This window comes from Papio anubis, chromosome 11, assembly GCF_008728515.1.
Source record: "Papio anubis isolate 15944 chromosome 11, Panubis1.0, whole genome shotgun sequence".
NCBI classification, from domain to species: Eukaryota; Metazoa; Chordata; class Mammalia; order Primates; family Cercopithecidae; genus Papio; species Papio anubis.
Genome location: NC_044986.1, coordinates 79,264,569 through 79,285,415, shown reverse-complemented (window position 1 = coordinate 79,285,415; position 20,847 = coordinate 79,264,569). Strand labels below are relative to the sequence as shown.

Genomic DNA, 20,847 nt, shown 5'->3' with positions numbered 1-20,847 from the left:
GTGACAGGCAGACACCAAGCCTTTAATACCGGCAAGTGGTTAATCAGTGCAAAGAACATAGAATGTTCGTGATCACTGAGAGGAATGATCAATATGTGCATCAAAGATAAACCGCGCACACATGTGTGCACACACACATCACATACATGCAGGCACATGCCTGTACACACTCACCGCAATTTACAAAAAGGTCCTAAGGCACTTGCAGATTGTTGCTAGACCCATTTCCACAGGTTCCCTCTGTGTGGCACACAGACCGAGAACTTAAAGTAACAGAAAGTGCTTTCTCAAAAAGTAAACCTTAAATACTTGAGAGAAATGGTCTTACTTGCTTTTGAAGTAGAATGCTGCACAGAACATGCCCACGATGACAATTCCAAAGATGATACATGAAATTGACAGCACCTGCCTTTGATAAACTTCTTCACTCTCTGTGAATTTGAAAAACAAAATTAGAATGGATGCTAGCAGGGCACATCAGCAACAATCTTCATCCATGTACTTCTGAGCTGGTAGGAATCTGTCAAAGCCAACTTTTTTGTTTCTGTCATAAACAGGGAATAAAACGAGGAAATTATTATGATTCAATTTATTTGCAAAGTTCTATAGGATAACTGGGTGCTATTTTTTTTTATCTGCATGGCTACATCAGAACTCATACTCATATACTGCGATTACAAATTTATTATCCACAGACATTCTATGACTAGGATTTACTGGTTACCTAAGTTTGTGAAATTGTGGTAGGGTCCAAATTAATCCGCTAGAGAAACAAACTCAGGTGCTTCTGAGCTTTCCTGTGCCACTGATGCCTTCCAATTTACCTTCCGTGGTGTGGATGCCCCTGTGTTTTCTGATTCTGATTTAGTCCTTGACTGTCAGCCTCCCATTCATCCTACTATCACTATGATTGACAGCACTCATGAAGAAAAAATCAATAGGCATGTAAGTATTTTATTCACCCAGTCTCTGTCCTTCTCAATACCATGATTTGGCACAGAATTCAGTCTCTATTACCAAGGTCATACCTTGTAGCTTATCACAAAAAAGACAATAATTCAGAAACAAACATTTCACTCTGTAGCCACTACCATTTATACTCCTAAGTCCTTTCCTAACCTGTATCTACCTAAACAATTCTTCCATCTCATCAAGACTTTGTATCCATAGATCCCAGTAGTTTCTCTGTTAATTATCCTCCTCTTGTCTTCATCTTTCTGTTGATACAGGACAGTGACCATGGTCCATGACTACAGTCATTTACTCTCTTGCAAATACTCTTATTTACTTTATCCCTTTCATCTTCCCTTCACCGATTTGGCAAAATAAATATACATAAATCCAAGAAACTGCCTTCTCCATACCTCTACTATGGGCAGCTCAGAATTGGGGAAGAAAACTGTACCACTGGGCAAATGGACACCAATAAAGAACAGCATCACAGAGCTTAAGTAGTCATCTAATAGTCACTAACAATCTCATCAGCCTGCCTTCCTGTTTTCCTAATGATCATCCGTATCATCTCCACACTACTCACACACCTGGCACACCTTTCCCTCTCTCACTCTCAGACCTTCTATACAGGTCATAAGAAAGAAAAAGCCAATTTAGAGGACATTTCCCACTTTTTAACACATATATATTCTAAAAATATACAAAATTAATTGCATCCATATACATTCTCTCTCTGTGTCATTAACATAGAACAATAGTTCTCAAATTGTAATGCATTGGAGTCACCTTGGAGCCTATTAAAAAATAGACTGCACCTACTTCTTTCCCCAGAGTTACTAATTTAGTAGATCTGGATTGAGTACAGAATATTGGCATTTTTAAAAAGTTCCCAGGTGATTCTGATGCTACTGGTCAGAGAAACATACTTTGAGAACTTTTGAGCAGACTAAGAGTTCTCAGAACATGAATCATCTACATAAAAATCACCTGGGGAGATATGTTTTTCTTTGTTAATACCAATTATGGTTTCCTTCTTTCTAAATCAGGATTTTTTTTTTTTTTTTTTTTGATGTAGAGTCTTGCTCTGTCATCCAGGCTGGAGTGCAGTGGCGTGATCTCAGCTTACTGCAACCTCTTCCTCCTGGGTTCAAGTGATCTTCCTGCTTCAGCCTCCCAGGTAGCTAGGACTATAGGCACGTGCCGCCATGCTCAGCTAATTTTTGTATTTTTAGTAGAGATGGGGTTTCACTATGTTGGCCAGACTGGTCTCGAAGTCCTGACCTCAGTTGATCTGCCTGCCTTGGCTTCCCAAAGTGCTGGGATTACAGGCGTGAGCCAGCATACCCAGCCAGGATCTCTATTTAAGTAAAATTTTCAGGTATTTCTCATGCATACTAAAATTAGAACATTATTCAATTATAGCAAGCACTATTTTTTAAAGAAAATAATAATTCCTTTGGTGTTCATTTTTTCCTATCAGAGGCTTCTCATCACTGAAAATTACAGAAAAACAATAGATTCAAATTCATTTTATGATGCCAGTATTATCATGATTCCAAAAAAGACAAAGACCTAACAAAAAATTACAGATAAATTGCCCTCATTGCCACAGATGCAAAAAGTCTTAATAAATTTTAGGAAATAAAATATAACCATATATAAAAAGTATAGTGCATCATAAGTAAGGTTTATACACAAAAATGCAAGGTTGGTTTAATATTTTAAAATTAATCAATATGATTCACCATTTTTACATCTAAGCAGATAATCTAACAACTAGATTAGAGGCAAAAACGTAGCAAAACTTAATATTCATTCTTAATTAAAACTCTCAAAACCTAGAAATAGAAGGCACTTCCTCAACCTAATAAAGAGTAGCTATAAAAAAACCTATATCTAACTGTGAAAGACTGAATGTTTTTTCCCTAAGATCAGGAATAAAGCAAGAATATCCACTCTCATACCTTCCGGTCAACACTGTGCCAGAGGTTTAGTTAATGTAACAAGAAAAAATAGGAATAAAAATCATTCGGCTGGGGGAAGTAGAAGAAAAGTTGTCTTTGTTTGCAAACAACATGACAATTTATACAGAAGAACTGACGGAATCTACAAAAGAGCTAGTATAACTATCAAGTAAGCTTAGGAAAATTTCAGGATACAAGGTTATAGGAGAGAGATACAAAAATAAATGCACATCATTTTATGGCAACAAAGAAAATTTGAAACAAAAATGTCATTTACAATAGCATCAAAGCATATAAAATACATAGAGCTCAATTTAACAAAAGGCACACAAGTCTTGTACATTGAAAAGCTTAAAAGAAGATCTAAATAAATAGATATAACATGTTTATGGATTAGAAGGCTTGATATTATTAAGATGTCAATTCTCCCCAAGATGATAGACAGATTGATTGCAATGCTATTAAGATCTCAGGAAGCATTTTTGTTTTATGGAAATACAAAAGATCTACAGTAGCCAGAACAATGTTCCTGTAGCCAAGAGAACAAAGTTGTGGAATCACATGACTTTATTCTAAGATTTCTTATAAAATTTATAGTAATCAAAGCAGTATGGTATTGGCCTAATTACAGACAAACAAATAATTGCAACAGATAAAACAGTTCGGAAATATAATATTCGACACTCATGTGGCCAATTGGTTTTGACAAAGATGCCAACATAATTCATTGGTGAAAGAATATTTTCAAAAAATGACATTGCATCAATAGTATACATAGCCATATCCACAAAAATGAACCTGGATCCCAATCTCATACTCTATACATATATACACCCAAAAAGGATGATAGATGTAAATGTAAATTTTAAACTACAAAATTAGAAGAAAACATACAAAAAAATCTTAGTGCCACGGATTTGGCAAAGATTTCTTAACTAAAATATGAAAGCTACAAACTAAAAAATATTTCAAAATCAAAATGGACTTTATCAATCAACATTAACATTTGCTCTTCACAGACACCATTATGCAAATCAAAAGGCAAGATATAGTCTGAAAAATTGCAAAATATATATTCAATAATGGACTTGTATCTTTAATTTGTAAGAATGACTTCTCAATAATAAGATAAGCAAACCAATTTAAATATGAGCAAAACGAGGTTGAACAGACACTTCCCCAAAGATATCTGGATGACAAATAAGTACCTAAAAAGATACCCAACATTGTTCATTATTATGAAATTGCAATTTAAATTATAATGAGATATATGGCACCCCCACTAGAATAGGTGAAATTAAAGATTCACCATACCAAATGTGAAAAGGATGTGAGCAACTAGAACTCTCATGTACTTCTGACGGAAAGGTAAAATTATATAGCCATTTCCAATAATAGCTTCACAGAAAGTTAAAAATATACCTACCTTATGATCTAGCCATTCCATTACCCACAACTATTGGGAGTTCAATTTCATTAGGTACCCAAATGTTCATAGAAACTTTATTTTTAATAGCCCCCAAACTGGAAATAACCCAAGGATCCATCAACAGGTAAATGGATAATCAAATTATTATATTTCTTTTTTTTTTTAAATTTATTTATTATTATTATATTTTAAGTTGTAGAGTACATGTGCATAACGTGCAGGTTTGTTACATATGTATACTTGTGCCATGTTGGTGTGCTGCACCCATCAACTCGTCATTTACATCAGGTATAACTCCCAATGCAATCCCTCCCCCCTCCCCCCTCCCCATGATAGGCCCCGGTGTGTGATGTTCCCCTCCCTGAGTCCAAGTGATCTCATTGTTCAGTTCCCACCTATGAGTGAGAACATGTGGTGTTTGGTTTTCTGTTCTTGTGATAGTTTGCTAAGAATGATGGTTTCCAGCTGCATCCATGTCCCTACAAAGGACACAAACTCATCCTTTTTTATGGCTGCATAGTATTCCATGGTGTATATGTGCCACATTTTCTTAATCCAGTCTGTCACTGATGGACATTTGGGCTGATTCCAAGTCTTTGCTATTGTGAATAGTGCTGCAATAAACATACGTGTGCATGTGTCTTTATAGCAGCATAATTTATAATCCTTTGGGTATATACCCAGTAATGGGATGGCTGGGTCATATGGTACATCTAGTTCTAGATCCTTGAGATATAGACCAATGGAACAGAACAGAGTCCTCAGAAATAATACCACACATCTACAGCCATCTGATCTTTGACAAACCTGAGAGAAACAAGAAATGGGGAAAGGATTCCTTATTTAATAAATGGTGCTGGGAAAATTGGCTAGCCATAAGTAGAAAGCTGAAACTGGATCCTTTCCTTACTCCTTATACGAAAATTAATTCAAGATGGATTAGAGACTTAAATGTTAGACCTAATGCCATAAAAATCCTAGAGGAAATTATTATATTTCTATATAATGAAATAGTACTCAGCAGTAAAAAGAAATGAACTATTGATATAAACTACAATATGAGAGAATATCAGAATAAATATGCTGAGTGCAATAAATCAGACAACAAACAGGGTACATGTTGTATAATTCCACTTATTCAAAATTCTAGACAATGGAAACTATAATAACATAAAACATGTATGTAGATACCTGGGGTCAGGAGTAGGGATTGATAGGGGAGATTACAAATTAATGTGGGGAAATTTTTGGGTGTTATAGACATATTATTTGTCTCAATTACAGTGGTTGTTTCACTGGTGAATACTTATGTCAAAAATGTATCTAGTGATACATTATAAACAGGTGGTTTATCTTATGTCAACTACAGCTGCAAAAATATTAATCCTAGGGTACAAAAGAATATACAAAGAATATGTAGAATATGCAGAATATGAAATAATACATAGCTTTTTATCTTTTAGTCTTCTTTTATGATTATACTCCCATAAACCATTCTCCATGTAGCAGGCTATATAAACCTTTTAATATACAAATTAAATCATATATACACGTGTATATGAATGAATATGTGTGTGTCTTCTATTTTTAGTGTGTTATTGGGTTCCTATTTGACTTATAATACCTAAAACTCTTAGTGTGGTCTGAAAGACCTGCCTGATAGACACTGCTCATCCATATCAACCACTCTCCTTTTTTTCTGTTATGTCTACCATTTCAGTCCTTAGAGTCTTGAAACATGCCGTTTGCTTTATTCTTCCGTTGGCTTTTTTTGTTTGTTTGTTTGTTTTTGAGACAGAGTCCTGCTCTGTCACCAGGCTGGAGTGCAGTGGTATGGTCTCTGCTCACTGCAACATCCCTGCCTTGGGTTCAAGTGATTTTCCTGCCTCAGCCTCCCGAGTACCTACAGGTGCGCACCACCATGCCCAGCTAATTTTTGTATTTTTAGTAGAGACGGGGTCTCACCATCTTGGCCAGGCTGGTCTCGATCTCCTGACCTTGTGATCTGCCTGCCTTGGCCTCCCAAAGTGCTGGGATTACAGGTGTGAGCCAATGCTCCAGGCCTTCTGCTTGTCTGTTAAATGCCCACTCTTTTTTTTTTAATCTCAAATTAAATGTCACTAGTTCAAAAAGGCTTGCACTATCAAAAAGCCTTGCACTGTAAGCTCCACTGGTTCAGGGGACCATATTCTTCATTAATTTATTCATTTGGCTCATCACTGTCTCCTCAGCACCTAGTGCAGCACTTCTCACATCATTGACACCTCAGACTTGTTACTTGAATTAACAAATGCATATTTCTGTCTTTACAGAATTGTTCATGTTACATCAATTCTCACCCCAGAGTGTTCTTAAGGCTTAGAATCTGTCCGTGTTCATATCAAGTCCTCCTAGGCTTAAACACATCCTCCTTTCCTGAGTTGACCATCTGCTCCTGACCCCACCCGCTGCTAAACTCTACACCCAGCTTCTCCATTTGGAGCTGCTATGGTTTGAATATGTTCCTCAAAGTTCCTGTGTTGGAAATTTAATAGTCATTGTAACAGTACCAAGAAGTGGGGCCTTTATGAGGTCATTAGGCAATGAGGACTCCACTCAGGAAGGGATTAATGCTGTTATCATGAGAGTAGACTAGTTATCACAGGAGTGGGTTAGTGATCACAAGAGTGGGCTCCTGATAAGAGGATGAATTCAGCTCAATTTCCTCTCTCTGTCTCCTGAGCTCACTTGCCTTCCCCCTTCTGCCATAGAACTGCCCTCATCAGATGCTGGTGCTATGCTTTTGGGCTTCCCAGCCTCTAGAAACATGAACCAAATAAATTTCTTTTTAAAAATAAATTACCCATTTTGTGGTATTCTGTTATAGGCTAAAACAGGGGCTTTTTCATCCAACCTTGGCCTCTTCACTGTGATTCTGCACTCACAAAGTCCTTTTCACAGCACAGAGTGCCATAAGGAAAATGGTGAAAGCACTTGTCCCCTGGCCTCAGAGCATGAGCAACATGATCAACTGATATGTAAGTATTCTGATTGTTTATCTCTGTGTTGGATTTGTGTGCTGTTCCAACCAACATACTCTATGCTGACACTGGTATGATGCCTGGTTTTATATTCTAGACTAGCTTCACTTGGTGCTGATGGCAATTCAAAGACAGAAAAGCAAGCTGAGGGGTGGTTCATGTACACAAAATTCTTCATACTGTGACTTTCTGGGGTGCTCCCAAAATGCTGCAGAAGCTTCCAGGGCCAGCTGAAATTAGTCCATGGGGACTTGTGTTGTTTCTCTATCAGTAAAGGTACTTGCAGTACTTTATCATTAATAAGAAAATGGAACCCTGATGAAACAAATCTGGATCAAAACCTACATGTACAGAGCCCACATTATAGGACCTATTTTCCTTTATTTCTTCTATTTTCTGAGACCATGCACTATATCCTCTCTTAAGATATGATTGCATGTTTTCTAGTACTTTTTCCTGTGGAATTATGTTGGGAACCAATGTTTTCAAACATTTTATCTCTTCTTAGGGTTTATTTTTATTTTTAATGCATTTATTTGGGCTGGCATAATAGAAAACAGAAAGTAAACCTAAAAAAATCACATTATCTACATATCTTGGTAAGTCGAGAGGGGAAATCATGTGCCCCTGCAGGCTTGGGCTGACATTTTAAAGGTGGAAAGATTCAAATGAAAGAGATAAAAAATGTATTGTTAAGACCTGTTTAGGCATACCATCATCTTAAAAAATGTCATCCTTTCCACCCCCACATTTGCAACTTCATTAAATTTTCCAATTGAACTTGGAAGCAAATAAATAGTTGTGCCAACTCTAAAGAATTCCATTTTACTTAATTGTCAGTTCATGACTGAAATAGAATAAGCATGACTTGCATATAATAATCTATCTACCCTGCTTCTGCAAATAAAACGAATTATGAAAATTATGGAGACTAATATCCAATGAAACAAACAAAAATATAAGACTGTACCTACAAAAACGAATGATTTCCACATAACATGTATGCAGCATGTTTTTTGTTTTGTTTTGTTTTTTACTTGAAGCTAGTCGAATGTAGCCTGGGGACATGCAAAAATAAAAAAGCAATTCTGAGTTTAAATCAAGAGTGAAATTAAAACTCAAAGACTACAAGTGAATTTATAGACCCAGGTGTAGCTACAATGATGGTATATTATCAGTGCATTTGATTCATAGGGTATTATGCAAGAACCAGCATAAATCAAGGGGCTGAGAGTCTGGTAATTTTGGATTTGGCTTTAATTTTGGTCACTTTTAAAATGAGTGACTGCAAGTATATTACTTTACCTTTATAAACTTCAATTTTCTCAGCTAAGTAAAGGCAATGATATCACTTATGTTTATAATGAGAATGATATCAAATAACTTTTCTTAAGCATATAGCACATTGTAAGTAATTCAAATAAATTATAGTTTTTCGTCCTTCTATATTTTAAAATTTATTCCTTCTGTGTGATGGCTAATTTTAGTTGTCAACTTGACTGGAATATGGAATACCTAGAGACCGAATAAAGCATTATTTTGGGGTATGTCTGTGTGGGTGTTTTCAAAGGACATTTAGCATGTGCATATAAGTGGACTACATGGGGAAAATCTGACTTTATTATGGGCAGGCACCATCCCATCTTCCGGGATCCTGAAGAGAATAAACTAAGAGAAAATGCAAATATGTTTTTCTCTTTGTTGAAACTAAGATATACTCCTCCTTTCCTGTCCTTGGACAAAAAACTCCAGGTTCCCTGGCCTTTGGACCCTATAACTTAAATCAGTGACCCTAGGTTCTCAAGCCTTTGGTCTCAGACAGAATCACATCATTGGCTTCCCTGGTTCTGAGGCCTTTGAACTTGGATTAAGCCATGCTACTAGGGTGGCCTGGCTGATACCTCCCCTTCCCCTGAGACCACTCCACTCAGGGAGCAGTGTGGTCAGTGGTTGTGCATGACTACATTTTACCATCAGCTGCAACTGTTCTTTTCTTACTCATTGTCCTTACCAATAAAATAGAAAAATATTGCATAGCTGCGTATTTAGGGATTAAATAGATAAGCACGAACAAAGTGCCTAGAATAATACATGGCATATAATTGATGCACGAAATGCCAGTTTCTTTCCTTTTTCCTTTTTCTCCTGAAGCAGCATTTAGGTCAAAAAGAACCTTTAAAATACTCTACTCCCGTATGCAGAACTAGCCTTAGCCACAGGCAGTCAGTGACTTGCTAACTCTGGAGAAGTCTGTGTCCAGAAACTGGCATTTAGAGAATTTATTTTTATGACTTTTTTTTTAAACTCATTTTTTTAACTTGTACTTGCACTCTTGGTAACTGTATTTTTCAACTTGTGGTTTTGAATTTCCTGCCCAGAAATTTTGAAGGATGTAATACAAGCAGACCTTTTTGGGGAATGGGCTCTGTCTTTCATACTCCCCCTCACAGATAAACAAATAGGAAGTGTGTAGTATTTCCCCCATTTTCTTGGTAAAGACAACGGATAAGAGAGGATAAGAGCAGTTACAGCTGGTGGTGAAACAGACACAGGCAACAACCATGCATGCTGCTCCCGGAGTGAGGTGAGTCCAGGGCAAGGGCAAGACTCAGGTCAGGCTGCCTGCCAAAAAGATTCTCTCCACTGTTCTAATGCTGGGTTCTGAAATTTCACCATAATGTTACCTTCTCCAGTTTCATACTCTCCGTCACTTCTCCCTTTAAGAAAATAAATTGTGCTCTTTGTCCTTGGAGACACAGAATCCTTGGAATACTTATTGGTTAACATGATGTCTGCTTAACTGGGCAGCCACAGTTCAGACCTAGATGTGTAACACAGCCTTATGGAAATTCTTTTGGAAACTGCAACAGTATAAAATTCTCAAAGTCTCTCCATAGAAACTTGTTAAGCTATACTACGTAGAAAAAAGAAGGCTAGTGAAAGAAAATCACAGCCATAGTCCCTGTCACACTATTTCCCCTGAGAGATCTCTGTATTGAGGACAGAAGTGTGGGTGACCACAATAGAGCATGATCCTCTACATGTGTGAGGGAACAGGAAATGTTCTAAATGGAACCTCCATATCCCCTCCAGGTATAAGGACCTAGGATTCTAGTCCTTCTTGAGAACATTTCCTTTGTACCACCATTTTTAGGGTTTCCTAAAAGACACTGAGCTCAACTATGATGTCCATAAATGTGCTGATCTTCAAGTAGTGTGAGGTTTAAGCACACACAAACACACAGACATAAACCTGCATGTCATATATATGAGCAAAAATTTTACCTGGAAAACCGCATACTCAAGATATGCAAATCAGATCCTATGTGTTGCCACTAGGTATCAAAATGAAGCATGATTACTCTTATAGTCATTCTAAAAGTCAACCAAATGGTACCTCAGAGGCTCCTTTCTATCCAATTGTTCATCATCTGAGGCCCTGAAGTTAAGAGTCTACATAGAGAAGAAAAAGTCATCATAATACAACAATATTCATTAATGAACCCACTATTTATGAAGTGGGTCTTCACACCAGCATTCCTCCCTGCCTAATTCTAGTATTTATTTCTATTTCCATCAAACCAACCTCATCATCTGTGTAGGTCAGTCTCTCCCTGAATGGTTGCACTCTGACTTTTATGTCCTCATTTTAACTGGATTAAGTTTAAGTGGATTTAATCCAGTATTAATTATTGTTAGATAAAGCAGGTCTCCTGAATTTTATTTTTAAAAATCAACAAATGCTTGGGATAGATTAAAATATTAGGAGCTTATAAGCAATTGCAAATGAACCTTGATCAGGAAAGAGAATGAAAAGGAGAAGAATATTTAGAATGTTTGGAAATCAGGATATGCCTTTTTTAACTTGCGGATAAAAATGAACAAAGAGTTCAATGACCTTATAAATGCCTTAAATAAGTATTTCATTTAGTTAAAAGAGAGCCTGAAGGCAAATGAAAGGAATCCTTGCCATGAGACCAATGAGATCAAACCTACACTGGCAGGGTGGGGCAGGGAGAGAGGGTGGCACCCTGGCAGGGTGGGGCATATAATATGAATATCAGGAAGACAGAACCAGCTCCCTGAGCCTTGCTACAAGCAAACCTGAGAAAGCTGCTTGGGGATGGGGGTGCTTCCAGTCCCACCATCCATGTGCAGAGAAGCTGAGATGACCAGGAAGTACTAAAATGCTCCATGTCTTTTACACTGTGTTATTCAGGCTAGAAGCACCTTCCCTTTTTCTACTTGAAACTCCCACTGTTACGGATTGGATTTTGTCTTCCAAAAGATGTTGAAGCAATGACCCCAGTAGTTATATGCGTATGACCTTATTTGAATATAAAGTCTGCTATGGTCTGAATATTGGTGTGCCCCCAAAATGCATATGTTAGTACCTAATGCCCTGTGGAATCATATTAAGAGGTGGGGCTTTTCGGAAGTGGGTAAGTCATGAGGGATCCACACTCATGAATAGGATTAGTGCTCTTATAAAATAAATTCAAGGAAGCTCCCTGCCCCTTCTACCATGTGAGGGTACAACAAGAAGGCATCATCTATGGAGCAGAGACTGAGCTTTCACCAAACACCCAATTTACTGGCATCTTGACCTTGGTCTTCCCAGCCTCCAGAACTGACAAATAAATGCCTGTTGTTTATAAGCTATGCAGTGTAGGGTACTTTGCTATGCAGCCCATATGGACTAAGAAAGGGTCTTTGCAGATGATCAAGTTAAGATGAGGCCATGAAAATGGATTCTAATCCAATATTACCGTGCCCTTAGTAAAAGGAGAAATTTGGACACAGAGACAGACACATACACACATAGGGAGAACATCGTGTAAAGATGAAGTCAGAGATGAGGGCAATGCTTTTATGAGCTTAGGAACGTCAAAGAGTGACAGCCAATTACCAGAAGCTAGGAAAGAGGCAAGAAAGAGTTATCCCTTCACAGCCCTCAGAAGGAACTGACTCTGCTAATACCTTGATCAGAACTGGAAAACAAAAGAATCGTGTGAGCCACCAGTTTGCAGTGCTTTGTTACAGCAGCCCTAGCAAGTTAATCTGCCCACCGATCCCTAAAAACTCAGAATAACTACTATGAAGTCTGAAAATTCTTCCCAAGCTTCCCTTCTGCATCTCTTTTACACCTTTTTCATAACTTCATGGTCTTGTACCAAAAATGCACCTATCCATTTCTCAACAGTCCCTCAAGGACAAGGATATGATCTTTATTTCCGGTTTTTTTTTTTTTTTTTTTGAGACGGAGTTTTGCTCTGTAGCCCGGGCTGGAGTGCAGTGGCCAGATCTCAGCTCACTGCAAGCTCCGCCTCTCGGGTTCCCGCCATTCTCCTGCCTCAGCCTCCGGAGTAGCTGGGACTACAGGCGCCCGCCACCTCGCCCGGCTAGGTTTTTTTTTGTATTTTTAGTAGAGACGGGGTTTCACTGTGTTAGCCAGGATGGTCTCGATCTCCTGACCTCGTGATCCGCCCGTCTCGGCCTCCCAAAGTGCTGGGATTACAGGCTTGAGCCACCGCGCCCGGCTATTTCCGGGTTTTTATATGTGGCTAATGCTGGCTGTGCACTAGGGGGTTACTACAAGAAAGCCTTTGGTAGACTCATTAGCTTCTGAGCTGGATGTCCAAGGACATTTACCAGCGGTCTTCTGCTTAGTGGGGCAATAAAAAGGCAGCAATTTCTTGAGGTGGGGGAGGGGGTTGAAAGTTACATTTACTCCAGGGATTCATTTTCTTGCTCTTTGCAGTCAACTATGGAAGAGTACACTTAAAAAAAATTGAAAGGCGGGGCGCGGTGGCTCACGCCTGTAATCCCAGCACTTTGAGACACCTAGGCGGGCTGATCACAAGGTCAGGAGATCAAGACCATCCTGGCTAACACAGTGAAACCCCGTCTACTAAAAATACAAAGAAGTAGCCGGGTGTGGCGGCGGGCTCCTGTAGTCCCAGCTACTCGGAAGGCTGAGGCAGGAGAATGGCGTGAACCTGGGAGGCGGAGCTTGCATTGAGCGGAGATTGCACCACTGCACCCCAACCTGGGCAACAGAGGGAGGCTCCATCTCAAAAGAAAAAAGGAAAAACTAAAATAATTACTTTATAATAATATTGATACTCTATCTTATTTCTAGGCAAAATGCTTTTAGATGTGCATTATCTGTTAAAGTTGATATCTAAAGGGAAATAACAGTTTAAATTCATAAACACCTGTATTCTCAGCCTGTCATTTTCCTTTCTTCCCCTGCCCCCCCACCAAATATAAACCTTTCCTGTAATAATCGCTTATCTCCTTCCCTCGTTTCACAAACAGTGCAGCTCTGGCTGACTATAGATAAGTGAATGTTATAAGACATATTTTGAAAAGCAAATGAAAAGCCCTGGGTCTTCTCATTAATATGTCTAACATGCACTGGCTTTCCAAGTGCTATTTCTTCCACAAATAAATTGTAAGTAAAAAGCAACCTGCATCAAATTATATCTCCTGGTGAGTTCTCAATACTAAGGCAAGCCCAGTCTGTGGTGTGTGAGTTCACTTTTAAAAGATCTGATAACTCCATTTTTCCTGAACCTATAATAACTGTCCCCCACTCCTGACCCTCAATTCTACGTTTTATCACTTAGGATTCACTCTTCATTGGCAAAGTCACATTCTAGGAGCAAGACATGTGACTTGGAACAATAAAATTTCATTTTCTTGACAACAGGGAGAATCTGACCTAGTGGTTTAAAGGAATCTTCTAGCTGTGACCTATTTAGATGGAGTAGGCATTCTAACCCACTAAAGACCTTTTAACCTTGCCTCACAGAACATTCAGGACCAAGGTAACACACAACCTTCTCCATATTGGTGTAATGGGGCTTCACTTCTCTCAGACAGATGAGGTGTAAGCTAAAGGAATCTAACTCCTTTACCACAGTCAGGTATTATCAGTGATCCTGGAAAACCTACAAACATCATCAGCAAAGTCAGCTCTTTGCATGGGTGTGCAGGGTGAGAGCCCTGTGGCTATTTGACTTCGCAGGCTTAAGCTGTAACTATCCCATCAGGAGCTGTCTTGAGTCAGGTGGGTATCAGACAGCATAGAGCAGGCATCTGGACTCGAGGTAGGAGTTCTCTCCCTTGGCTACACATTAGAAACACCTCTGGAGCTTCTTGAATACACCAACAACTGAACTCCAGCCCAGAGCAGATCTGAATTTCCAGCACTAGGAGGCTGGATCTGTGTACGTTCAAATCTACTTAAGGCAGCTGAAGTTGAAAACCTCTGGTCTAGTAGAGCATCCAGCCTGGACCAGCATGATCCAACAGAAATATAATGCAAGCCACATGTATAATTTAAGCTTCCAAAGCTTCCTAGTAGGCATGGTAGAAGCAACCCAATCAATAAATCAACAGAGAAATTCACTTTAATTGTAAATGTTATTTGACCCAACATATAGAAAATAGTATCACTTAAATACAGAATAGCTATAAAATATTAATGAAATCTTTTATATTGTTGTGGTCCTAAATCTTTGACATCCAGTGGGGCTTTTTATATGAGACTTGCGGTATATGAGACTTACAGCTCATTTCAGGCTAGCCATGTTTCAAGTGTTCAACTGTGTTAATTTTACCCTAAAACTGCCTTCTTACAGATTCTAAGTTTGGTCTAATGGTTTCTCTGTACATAGTGAATTTTAACCTAACAACATGCCCAAATAGACTGTAACCTACTCCTGTACCAATCACTGAGTTTCAGCTAATCACAGTCAGTTAACTGTGTTCAGTGAATGCCAAGGGCTATAACCAGCTGTTTCTGTGCCTCACTTGTGTTTTCTGTAGGCCACTTTCCCTTTTCCCATAAATTCCCTGTTTCCATAAATTCTTTCCCACCTTCCAGCAGTGCCAGAGTCACTCTGAATGTAATTTGGTTCAGAGGGCTACCCGCTTCACAAGTTGCTCAATTAAAGTCTATTAAATTTAACTTGTCTGTAGTTTTTCTTTTAATGACTGTCACATGTTTGTGGCTACCACGTTGAACAGTGCAGATTGACAGTCAGAAAGCACAGATCTGTTCCCAGGGTCTCGCTCTATTTACCTGACTTTCAGCAATTTTATTTAACCTGTCTATGACGCAGTTTTTGATGTGAAATGTGGTGATGATCATAATACCTGTCTTACTGGGTCATTGGAAGATTAAATGAGATGCTTTGTACTATGCATTTACTGAGCACAGTGTCTGACTCACTTCCAGTGCTAATAAAATATAATTGGTTTCTACTATATTATTACCATTATTTTAATATATCATAGAACCCATTGTGAAAACTGAATTTGAGAGGTAACATGTAAACTATTTGAAAACAGTTTCCAAGTCCTTAAGTGCATTAGAAAAATTAAGAATTAAAACAGTATTGTAGTCAAACTCATTAGTTTCAGGTATAGAGTCATACTGATGATCCATGAATTATAATAATGATAGTCATAGCAATAATATGTAATCTCTTTTATAAATATCAGTGCTGATAATATTCAACTTAATTCATTTTAATTTAATTTTTGAAGGATTTATTTTAAGGATCTATGTAAACAATGGATGGAAATACAATAGCATGGCTCACCTCTCTTCTTGGAGATTTTGTTATCCCTGCCCCTCCACTGCCTGCTTTGTCCTCTATGTTTAACAGTTGTCTTCCTCTACTTGCTCATAGTGCCTTTTTAACTTTTTTCAAATATATTTACTTATTTTTAAATTGACATATGAATTTATAATGTGTGTATTGTGTACAATGTTTTGATGTATATATACATTGTGGAATGGTTAAATCAAGCTAATTAACAAATGCATTACCTCACATGGTTATCATTTTTGTGGGGAGAAGACTGAATATACACTCTATGGGCATTTTTCAACAATACAAAATACGATCATTGACTATAGCCACCCTGCTGCACAATAGGTCTCTTGAACTTATTCCTTCTGTCCAGCTGCAAATATGTATTATTTGACCAACATCTCCCCCGCCCATCTTCCCCCTAAACCCTCTGTCCTCTGGTAACTATCATTCTATTCTCTATTTCCATGAGATCAGCTTTTTTTAGATTCCACATATCATGTTGTGTTTGTCTTGCTTTGCCTGGTTTGTTTTACTTAACAATGTCTTCAGTTTCACCCATGCTCATGGTTTCTAGTTCCCCAGGAATCTGGCTTGCACATGGTCTTGCTGAACCACGTCTCTTACTTCATCTAAGAATATCCTTTCATTACTGCCCAGGTTGTGAAGCATCACAGTCTTTTATTTTTTTCAAAATTCAAATTCCTGCCCTTTACAATAAACTTTAAAGGGTTATACATAACAAAATGCATAATTCATAAATTTACACTGTGAGAAAATTTTACAAAATGAACACACATAGGTACCCAACGCTCAGACCAAGAAATGGAATATGTTCAGTACCCCTGTATATACTGCTTCTTAATTACTAGCCACCTTCTCTACCTATGTAGCCATTAAACTGACATCTAATACCAAAAGCTAGTTGTGTCTATTTTTGAACTTTATGCAAATAGAATCATACCATATGTTCTTTATATGTCTAGATATTTTTTGCTCAGTATTATGTTATAATATTCAATCATGTTGAATTGAAAGGTAAGAAGGTAAGAAAGAAAGAAAAGAAAGAAATAAGGAAAGGAAGAAAGAAAGAAAGAGAGAAAGAAAGAAAGAAAGAAAGAAAGAAAGAAAGAAAGAAAGAAAGAAAGAAAGAAAGAAAAAGGTAAGAAGGTAGCTATGGCTCATTTATCATTGTTTCTATTACAAATACAAAAAAAATTAGCCATGCCTGTAGTCCCAGCTACTGAGGAAGCTGAGACAGGAGAATTGCTTGAACCTGGGAGGCAGAGGTTTCGGTGAGCTGAGATTGCACCACTGCACTCAGCACTCCAGCCTGGGTGACAGAGTGAGACTCTGTCTAAAAAAAAAAAAAAAAACAAAACACACACACACACACACAGAAATTATAATATAGAATTATTGTTATCATTTTATGCTATTATGAAGAATAGATTACCTGTTTTCTAAAACTTATTAATAAGTCATGGGCATTGTTTATGTTCATGCTCATAGGTCTATCTCATCCTTTTAAGTGGCTGCAGAATATTCTATCATATGGTAAAGTCATATGGACATTTATTTTATTTCTACTATTGCCTAACTATAATCACTGTTGTGATAAAGAGCCTTGTGTACTTGTGGTAACTACATTTCAAATAGAATACTGACCATCTGTAAAGTATGTGGAAAAGACAACAAAGAAAGGAAGAAAAAAATCACATGAAAGAAATGAAATAAAATGTCTCTGGGTAACTAGGGGTTCTAGAGACGATCTCGTTCTTCCCCATTCTGATATTTGGCATTTCTCAGACTAACAGCTCGCCCACTCTTGACCCTGTACAAATCTTGCTGATAAACTTTACCTATACAAAAAGTGCAAGTCAGCATTCTCCAGCAAAGAAGAGGTCTAACTGACAAACATATTGATTTATTCAGTGACAGAGATTACCCCCAGGTATCCTTAATTCACAGATATGAATGGAAAATCCTGATTCACCAGGTCTTTGAAGAAAATCTTAGTGATAAGTTCCCAGAGTAAGACATGCAGTGTTAATATAAACAGGCCTCTAGGATGGACCTTAAACGTATCCATAGGAAAAAAAAAAAAAAAAAAAAGGGTCTGTTTTACAAACCCATGGTATGGTGATTTCCAGCATTTAATGTTGGACATTGTGGTCCCCTGAAAAGTTTGTAAGTACCAAGTTCAGAAAGATTTGAATCAAGTGAGACTTTTGACATTTAAAAATTGTGTGACTTTTTAGCCTCATCTCTTTTACCTAAACAAAGGGCAGGAGGGGTTAATTACTGATACACAATAATTACATACTGCAGTTATCCGTTTCCTTACCAGATAAGTTAGAATGCTGGATGAGAAACAAGTTGTCTTCCAGCAGTGAAAGCAGTTCGCTTCCTGCTCTGTAGTGACACCAACAGGGGTTTGGTGATAAGCATGCCTCAGCAGCGAGTGCTCTACAGGATCTAAGGATGATGGAATTAGTACCCAGAGATAAGAACAATCATAGTTCAAGGAAGGCAGAAGCAATAGAGGGTGTTTGCTACTCCAAAAATTAGAAAAGCAGTGGATCTCTGGAAGATAAATGCAGAAGCAAGATAATCCATATATGACCCACAAGGTGATTGGAGAAGCTGGTTACAGCTGACCTGAATAGAATTTTAAGTTCTCTGGGGAATTCTCAAGTCTCTACTGTGTCTATGTAGACAACCTCCAATTATAAAAAGTATGTAGAGTATTTAAGTTTACTTTATGTCCTAACCAAATTATGGCAATAGTTCTTGTGACAGCAATCGTACCCAGATGGCTGCAGAGATTGCTGTTTTTTCCACATGCCTGTTCATGTTTAGAGAAAACTGAAGCTCTTTTGGCATCATAGGCTGTGTATTAAGTCTATCTTTTATTTTCTATTTCTGATTCTTTGCTATCTGGTTCTTCCTGACCCTGAAGGAACTGCCTTCTCAGGACTAACCAGTTCCTAGAGATAGAAAATAAATTGCCAGAGCACACGCTTTTCAAATACAAACCAACCAATCCAGAACCCAGACCCCCATTTACCTCCTTTTTTGGGATTCCATACTCAAGACCATTATCTTTTCAATGGCAATCATTTCACGATCAGTTGGCCTTACCACATCTCAAATTTTCTGTTAATATACTCTATGTTAGAACATGGGATATTGAAATAAGTGTTTCAAAACGATCAAGTGCCATGCTAAAAATGTATTAATATTTAATATTTTTGAAAATATACCTTCTTTCCAACACAAGAAAGATGTGCTTAGATCAATCTTTCAATGCAACTCAGAGGACTAAGTCATAAAGATTTCACCACTAGCAGAATTAAAATGTAAGATGAACATAATGTTACTATCTACATTTATTGGGTTCCTTGATGCATCTGACATTAAAAACTGTTCTAGAATTATACTTTGGCTATAAAGATGAATGAGGCACAATTACACAACTTCTGCAATCTAGCTGGTGAATGGACACAAAATAAATAGGAAATAGTGTGGTAGGTGTTAATGAACTATGAGCAAATTGCAATTAAAATATAATGGGGTAGGATAGAGGATAATTTGCCCATGCATGAAACTTGGGAAGTGACAAAGAAGGTCTCAGAGAAGACATTAGGAACAGTCATCTGAGTGGTTGTGCAGTAGAGATACAACCACACTTCTTTCTATTTGTGACAATGACTTAGTGCAATGTAAGAAACCTAGCTTATGCCACATGCTTATGTCCCAAGATCCAGATGCAAAAAAAAAAAAAAAAAAAAAAAAGACACAATCCTACTCACTCTGTAAACACGAGTTGACTGTGGGATGAAATCCCCAGGAACTGGATAGAAATGCCTGTACTGCTGCCTGGGCTACAGTGTTGTGAAGGCTCCTATGCTGCTCAGCTTTCAAGGAGCTGAAAATCTGAGAAAATTTGCTGCTTCTGTATATAAGTTAGCTAAGATTCTTTTTCCATTTGAATCATGACTCACTTGAAGATTTCTGGAAGAACAATAAAGAGGGAGAGAATAAGGGAAAGAAGAGAAGAGAAGAAAAGCGAGTGAAGAACAGGTTAGAAAAGGAGAGTTAGAAAGGAAGGGAGACGATAAGACTGGATATGAAGGGGAAAGGAGGAGAAGGGAGAGGAGGAAGAAACCATCATTTAATGCCTGTCTCTCTTCATCCTGGATCACCCTATTTGCTGACGACCACAAGGTCTCTGACTAGTGACCTTTCTCCTCCTTAGAAATGTAACAGAGTTGCACTTCTCCCATTGAGAGGATGCGATTTGTTCAGTTTGTGTAAAAAGCCATGTAGGGCAGGGATCTCAGGGAGTGCCAGACGCTCCACTGTGAGCTTGCAGGACAGAAGTAGCCAGTGTTTCCTAAATCATCTGGTCCTGCTGAGTTGGATGCTGGCCACAGAGAGCCTCAGTCAGAGATGCAAAGACCCAACATGTTCTTTATGCCACCCACATACACTACTAGCTCAGGGTGGAGGCAAACCCAGCTCTCAAGTCTGCACACTCAAATTGGTACCTTACCAATGCCCAAATTAAGAGAACATTCAATTAAAGAGCCCAGTAACTTCTAGCATAACATTATGACATCAGGACAACTGTTGACATAACTTGTTTGAATTTATGGAAAGAATAAAAACAGGTGACATCTCAATCACCCTAAATTGAATTTACTCAATTTGCATTGTTGCTGTTAGAGACATTAATGAAGGTGAGGGGAATGTTGACTATGGTGTGTAGGGGTGAAGTCAGAATTGCAAAGTAAGAAGGCTGTCCTATGGAATCATCAATTACAAACAGCCACCATAGAGAGGAAAACAAAGTACTAGACACAGAA

General features: G+C 38.0%; 1 protein-coding gene across 7 annotated transcripts in view; it reads right to left on the bottom strand.

The window, feature by feature from the left end:
- The window catches only part of NRG3 (neuregulin 3), a 1,118,981-nt gene that overhangs the window by 36,668 nt on the left and 1,061,466 nt on the right, over positions 1 to 20,847 (bottom strand). For all 7 annotated transcript variants that reach the window (XM_031652669.1, XM_031652672.1, XM_031652670.1 and 4 more), the window contains exon 5: positions 329 to 431. In XM_031652669.1, coding sequence (XP_031508529.1) covers positions 329 to 431 — 103 coding nt within the window. The remainder of the gene's footprint in view (positions 1 to 328; positions 432 to 20,847) is intronic.